The sequence below is a fragment of the Cnephaeus nilssonii genome, assembly GCF_951640355.1.
Source record: "Cnephaeus nilssonii genome assembly, chromosome: X".
Taxonomy (NCBI): Eukaryota; Metazoa; Chordata; class Mammalia; order Chiroptera; family Vespertilionidae; genus Cnephaeus; species Cnephaeus nilssonii.
In genome coordinates, this window is record NC_137071.1 from 73754752 (window position 1) to 73762493 (window position 7742).

Sequence of the window (7742 nt, forward strand, 5' to 3'; positions counted from 1 at the left end):
GCCCTTTGTAATTATTAATTGTTGTATAGAGAGACACTTGAAAATATCCTTTCTCATCATACTTTTACCCAATAATTTTAGCAATAATTGGTGCTTCTTGCAATAACTATTACTGAAGTGTGTGCCAATGGTGATTTTTTAATTTCCATCCTTCTTCCTACATTAATTAAGCTTCAATTTTAAGGAATAGCTATCCTTTTTCCATTTCTTATTCAATTATTTATAATATCATGGATTTGTAGATATTTCTTTTCTTCTAAAATATTATTCTCATGATCTATTCATTGCTTAGATTGTCCTAGATTTGGTCATTGAGAACTCTCTGAAGTTGGTTTCTGTTTTCTTTCAACATGCCCCATCTTTTTTTGTGTGTGTTTTTGAGCACTTACTTTCTGGCACTAAAAGATGTTCTACACCAGGGATTGGCAAACTTTTTCTGTAAAGGGCTAGATAGTAAATATTTTAGGCTTCGAATGCCATAAGTCTCTGTTGCATTTTTGTTTGTCTTACAACCTTTTAAAAATATAAAACCAATCTTAGCTATGAATTAGGCTTACAGACCATTTGCTAATCTTAGGTTAAAATCTAGGTTAATCTTATACTCTCTTTGCCCTAGCCTTAGAATCAGCCATTTCTTCCAGGGGCTTTTGGAGAACAATATTTTGAAATCAAGATCTGGGCACTAGTTATGCTCGTTGCTACTGGGGTGTCATTGATATTGACCCTTTTAATGAACAAAACTGTTAAATATGTACTCATGCAAATATATGCACACATTTCATGCATCTATTCATCTATCTATCCATCTGAAACACAGTGAGCTCATAATGATATATCCAAGCCAGCACCCCAGAGTTTATTTTAGCCTTCCTCTTTCTCTATTTGTAGTTTCTTTCTCTTACAGTGAGAAATTTGGCTCTCATTATTTACAATATATTTACTTATTTGTTCAATCCTAGAACACAAAAATAGTTTCAATATTGCTAACTCACAATCCTGTGAAAAACTTTTTCACTAACTAGTGTGTAGTTATTTTTGTTTCTAGCCTTATAGGATATAGTCAAAATACTGTTTTCCAATGTTACTTAAGTTAATTCTTTTCTTCTCCACTATCTTCAGGATGGTTATGTATTTCATCTGTTATATAATTACTAGGGGCCCAGTGCACTAATTCTTGCACCTTGAAAGGAACTGTGGGTTGCTAGGCTGCAGTGAACACAGGGGCGGGTCTTGGCCCATCCTCCGCGCCCCCACCTGGCCCCTCCCACTGCGGCCCCCGGTCCCCTGTATGCCAGCAGCCCTGCTCCTGCCACCTCCACTCCCACGCACTAATGGTACCAGCCCTGTCACACCTTCTGACACCATGGAGCAATTGGGGCTGGTGCCAGCAGCGGGTGTGAGTGGGGCCGGTGCCATCAGAGGGTGCAAGCAGCGGCTGCTGCCCCAATTGCCCCTCAGGAGTAGGGGGAGGTTGAGAAGCACCGAGGGGCAATCAGGGCCAGCAGCCGCCACTCGCACCTGCTGACGGCACTGAACAACTGGGGCCAGTGCCAAGCGCTGGCAGTAGGTGCGAGCGGGGCCAGCACCAGCAGCATGTGTGAGTGCCAGGCGGGACTGCGCCACATAGGAGCAAAGAATTTTCAGTAACCACCAGATGCCCTGATGACAGCAACCGGTGCCCCACCTTGGTCTGGCACCCTCGCTCACCTGCTCCACCATCCTGCTACAGCCAATACCCGTCATGTTCTGCTCTGCCTCCTGCTGCCTATGTCCACCATGTTCCACACGCACCCCCTGGTGGTCAGAACACGTCATAGCAACCAGTTGTTCCACTGTTCGGTCTATTTGCATATTAGGGTTATATAGATAGACTAGAGGCCGGTGCACGAAATTCATGCACGGGGGTGGGGTGTCCCTCAGCCCAGCCTGCACCCTCTCCAATCTGGGACCCCTCAAGGGATGTCCGACTGCCCGTTTAGGCCCGATCCTAGTAGGATTGAACTGCTTGCCTGCCTGCCTTCCTGATTGCCCCTAACCACTTCTGCCTGCCAGCCTGATCACCCCCTAACCACTCTCCTGCCAGCCTGATCAATGCCTAACTGTTCCCCTGCCGGCCCAGTCATCCCCAACTGCCTTCCCCTGACAACCCGGTCACCCCCAAATGCTCTCCCCTCCATATTACCTCTTTAGTAGATAGGGGTTTTTTTCTTTAACATATTGGACAGTGTACCTGCTGTGGTCTTCACAAACCAGTAAAAATGTAAACCCAGACTAAAAGTGTCATAAAATAAACTTAAACAGGAATTTCATGAGACCTTAGAAAGGTGATATGATGCGGTTGTTTCTTCCTTTTTCCTTTCTTTCTTTTTCTTGATGTTTCAACTTTTGTCCTTTCTTTCTTTTTTCCTTTTATTCCTTTTCTGTCCTCTCTTTCTCTTAACTTTTCCGTTGGTAGAATTGTTAGTACTTGAATCTGTCTTGCTTCCAGAAGACAAAGAAGAGTGAAACACACAGTCATCTGAAGAAAAAGATGATCTATGATGGGATCGGTGGTGTTTCTGGTTTTGCTCTTTTCCCGGTTTGATTGTCATTTCTGCCGGCCCCGGCATCTTCAGGACTTGTGCATGGGCACTTCTTATTCATGTCTACAAAACCTCCCTGCCTTGGTGAAAACTGTAGGGGAAAAGGCCTTCCTGGGTGGGCTCAAGCCCTGCCCAAGGTGCTGAGGAACCAGGGTGGGGAGCACTCTGCACCGCTGCTGCAAGAGCCAACCTCCGGACCTAGGTGTACTCTCCAGTAATGTAACTGCAATATCCAGGTTTGCCTTCAGAAATTAGTTGTAAGTTACTTCCGATGTGAAACCCTACCTCAGACATTTCCATGTGGTTTCTAAAGATTTTAAACAAAACCCATTTACCTCCCTAACCTGGTCAGAAGTTTCTACCCAATGGGAGAGGTTTGCTGGGCAGCATCGCCCAGATATCACCGCCCATCTCCAATCACTTGGCTGGCGGCAAGGGAAGTTCCAAGGCTATAGTGTGTGTGTGGGATCACTCCATGGGGGTGCAGCCTGACACCCCAGGCTGCCTCTTGGAGGGAATAGCTCTGGGGGGCACGGCTGCCTCCCAGGCCTACACCCCCCAGCTGCAGATGGGAGCTGATCTCAGAGGGGGCGGGGTGGGGGTGGGGAGGGAGGTGTATAGGCAGCTCCTGGGTCTCCCAGGCCCACAGCCCAAGCTGGGACAGGCAGCAGATGGCACTGGCCCTGCACGGGCACCTCGTAGGCCCAATGCCCGGGCCGCTGTGGGAAGCTGATTGCACCAGCCTTGTGCATTCGCCTCCCAGACCTACAGCCCGGGCCTCCGAGGGCAGCGGATCGCGCCGGCCCAATACTGGTGCCTCCCAGACCCACGGCCGGGGCCTCCTTGGGCCGCTGATCTAGCAAGCCCAGTGCAGGCGCCTCCCAGACCCACGGCCCGGGCCTCGGCGAGCAGTTGATCGTGCAGGCCGTGTGCAGGCGCCTCCCAGACCCACTGCCCAGGTCGCAGAGGGCAGCTGATCGAGGCGGCCACGTGCAAGCGCCTCCCAGACCCACAGCCCAGGCATTCGCGGGCAGCGAATCGTGCCAGCCCAGTGCAGGTGCCTCCCAGACCCACGGCCCAGGTCGCAGAGGGCAGCTGATCGAGGTGGCCACGTGCAAGCGCCTCCCAGACCCACAGCCCAGGCATCCGCGGGCAGCGAATCGTGCCAGCCCAGTGCGGGCGCCTCCCAGACCCACGGCCCGGGTCATGGAGGGCAGCTGATCGTGCGGCCCAATACTGGCGCCTCCCAGACCCACGGCCCGGGTCACGGAGGGCAGCTGATCACGCCGGCCGTGCACGGGCGCCTCCCAGACCCACGGCCCAGGTTGCGGAGGGCAGCTGATCGCGCTGGCCATGCGCGGGCGCCTCCCAGACCCACGGCCTGGGTCGGGACGAGCAGCTGATCGCGCCGGCCGTGCGCGGGTGCCTCCCAGACCCATGCCCGGGTCACGGAGGGCAGCTGATCGCTCGGCCCAGTACTGGTGCCTCCCAGACCCACGCCCGGGTCGCGGAGGGCAGCTGATCGCGTGGCCCAGTACTGGCGCCTCCCAGACCCACGGCCCAGGTTGCGGAGGGCAGTGGATCGCGGCAGCCATGTGCGGGCGCCTCCCAGACCCACGGCCCGGGTAGCAGAGGACCCATAGCCTGGGTCGCAGAGGGCAGCTGATCGCACCGGCCATGCGCGGGTGCCTCCCAGACCCACGTCCCGGGTCAGGGCGGGCAGCTGATCATGGCGGCCATGTGCAAGCGCCTCCCAGATCCATGTCCCGGGTCAGGGCAGGCAGCTGATCATGGCGGCTGTGCATGGGCGCCTCCCAGACCCACGTCCTGGGTTGGGGCGGGCAGCTGATCACGCTGGCCAAGCTCGGGCGCCTCCTAGACCAACGGCCCAGGTCGCAGAGGGCAGCTGATCGTGGCAGCCATGTGCAAGCACCTCCCAGACCCACACCCCAGGTCAGGGCGGGCAGCTGATCATGGCAGCTGTGCAAGGGCGCCTCCCAGACCCATGGCCAGGTTCAGGGCTAGGAGAGGATCGGGCGGGAGGGCAAAGCCGCCTCCTAGGCCAACAGGCTGGGCTGCTCGCTGCCTGCTCTCAGCGCAGCCTTCCCTGGGACTGAGGGACTCCTGCAGGCCTGAGAGGACTGGGCGCCGCCATCTTGTGTCTATGGGCGCCGCCATTTTGTCGTGGAGTGATGGTTAATTTGCATATTACTCTTTTATTAGATAGGATAGATAGATGTTAATTTGTTACCATTTGCATTCCATTCTGGGCACTCTCCCCAACTTCCTGGTTGTTGTTGTTTTTGTCTATCTATATATGCATTTGAAAAAGCATAGGTAATTTTTAAAGTGTTCAGGTGAGTTTACAATAGCTAAGATCTGGAAACAGCCCAAATGCCCATTAGTAGATGAGTGGATAAAAAAGTTGTGGTACATTTATACCGTGGAATACTATGCATCAGTAAAGGAGAAGAATTTCTTACCCTTTGAGACAACATGGAGAGTATCATGCTAAGTGAAATAAGTCAGTCAGAGAAAGACAAGGATCACATGATCTCACTCATATGTAGAATTTAAGTAACAAAATAAACTGATGAATGGAGTGGATCCAGAGACATGGAAGCATGGAAGACAGTGTGGAATCCCAGAAGGAAGGCAGAGGAGGGTGGGTGGGTGGGTGGGAGGTAATCAATCAAAAACCTTGTATGCATATATGCATAACCCATGAACACAGACAGTGGGGTAGAGAGGGCCGGGGGTGAGTGCCCAGGGTGAGCCGGAGGGGGTTGATGAGGAAAAAGGTGGACATATGTAATACTTTCAGCAATAAAGATTTTAAAAAATAAATCCTATATAATAAAAGGCTAATATGCAAATCGACTGAATGACAGAATGACTGGTCACTATCACGCACACTGACCACCAGGGGGCAGACGCTCAATGCAGGAGCTGCCCCCTGGTGGTCAGTGCGCTCCCATGGAGAGCACCACTCAGCCAGAAGCTGGGCTCACCTCTGGCAGGCCTAAGCTATCAGTCGTACATCCCCCAAGGGCTCCTGGACTGCAAGAGGGCACAGGCTGGGCTGAGAGACAACCCCCCTCCCAAGTGCATGAATTTCATGCACCAGGGCTCTAGTAAAATAAATAAAAACATCACTGTAATTATATAAATAAATAAAGTGTCCCGGTGATTGAAATGTGAAGCTCAGTTTAAGAACTGTTAAATCTAGGACAGAAAAGAAATGGAAGACATAACTTTTGCTCTTAATGGGTAATCTAGGCAGAAGTAAGCACACATGTGAATTTAAAAAAAAGATAATTGTAAATAAATATAATAATGCCCTAGGTGCTTTAAGTAAAACATAGCAGAAATCATATAATTATTAAAGGAACAGAGAATAAGTATAATGATCAGAGTATTATTAAATTAGACAAGAAAAGCTTCTTAGACATGAGTGTTGATTTTTGTCTGAAAGAAGAGAGGGTTAAAATAATCTTAAAATGGTTATTTCTTTCTAAAGATGAAAATCTACAGCTGGTAAACCATGAAGCAAGTTCTGTGGCAGTGGATGTTGTTCCTCATGTTGACAACCCAACCTTTGAAGAAGATGAAACTCCTGATCAAGAGACTGCTGTTCGAGAAATTAAATCATAAAATCTGTGTCAATAGGAAACTTGAACCTTTAGTAATAACAGAACTGCCAATCGGGGCCTAGTTTGCTATTAATGAACTGGATAAATTTAATAAAGTAAGAATGATATTGAAAATGCTGAGATGACTAATATTATGCTATAATTAAGTAGCTTAAAATATTTAACCTATTAACTTTTTTTCATAAACTCATTATAATGTTTTTCATAGGCTAGTTTCCTCCCAATAGTGATAGCAAGATTTTTAAACATTCAAAACTCTCTTCAAGTAGTCATGTTTTTCATTTATAACAGTTTTATTATAAAAACATGTTGATTTAAAATGTGAAGTAGCTATAATTATTTTATTTTATGATGTTATATTAATTAAAAATCTACTACTTTAGCTTGGGCTATATGTGTCAGGGTTTTTTCTCCAGGTGCTTATATTAATCTGGAATTGTATTGTAAAAAGCAATGCAAACTTAGGCTAATACTTCATGAAATGTCTAATTAAGCTACATTAAGTTGATAGAACAAGATTAAATCAAAACAATTATTTTAACTATTCTTGTTTTTTTAAAATTAGGCTAAATGTACTTCATGTAAGTGTCGAGCATAGTTTATCAGAGAATATGGACTGGACTGGATTAGTTGGTATATTAGTGACACTAATTTGGCACAAAATTGTAGACAAAAAGTTTCCTTATAAAACTGCTATATAACTATTTCTCAGACTTTACTAATGGAATTTTCAAATGCAGAGTATATAAATTATCATACTAATTAAAAATGACAAGTCACACAAAAATCGGTAATTGATCTTTGTATATGAATTAGTCTATAGAAATAGTCTGCAGAAGATGTTTTCCAAATAATGTTGACTTTAAAAATTGAGTTTACATTTTACTTAAATGGGCTAAAATTACATTAGGTAAACTAAAATTCTATCCATGTAGCTATAAATTTTGTGAATGCAATTTCTTGCTGTTTGAAAAAAAATTGAGGGAGGGGAGAGAATTCCAGGTGCCTTAATATAGTGTTAGAAGCTTCATCCACCAAAGTTAAATAGAGCTATTTAATAAATGCACTTTATTTGTATTTTGTGGCTTATCTGTGGTTTTAGAATTTTGTTTCCAGTGCAGATTCCAGCAAAATTTAGGCAAAAGCAGAACAGACATGTATTTTTTTTTGTTTGCTAAATGTAGAACAGATGAAACCATTGCATTCTTGTACACTGATTTGAAATGCTGTAAATATGTCCTGATTTGTATTGATTCTCTTTAAATATAAAATGTAAATAAAATATTCCAATAAAATTTTGTGTATGGTGTTTAGTTTAACAATCATATATTAATTTTCATATATTCTTGGATTTGGGAGGGAAAAGATAATTGATATATTTGATCAATAAAAATTAAATTTTAGTATGATATACATTTACAAATTTCATTACATAGAAACTTCTGCCATTACAATATAACTGACCCTACCATGAATTATTTTAAAATATCAGCAAGGTAAATAATAA

General features: G+C 46.0%; 1 protein-coding gene across 3 annotated transcripts in view; it reads left to right on the forward strand.

The window, feature by feature from the left end:
- Positions 1-7524, forward strand: part of RNF128 (ring finger protein 128) — a gene marked incomplete at its 5' end in the record, with an annotated part of 118796 nt that extends 111272 nt beyond the window's left edge. For 2 of the 3 annotated variants that reach the window (XM_079765833.1, XM_079765832.1), the window contains one exon: positions 6103-7524. In XM_079765833.1, the coding sequence (XP_079621959.1) occupies positions 6103-6236 (134 nt within the window). In that variant the 3' untranslated portion in view covers positions 6237-7524. The remainder of the gene's footprint in view (positions 1-6102) is intronic. The other variant, XM_079765834.1, reaches the window with a different exon arrangement.
- Positions 7525-7742: the final 218 nt, after the last annotated feature.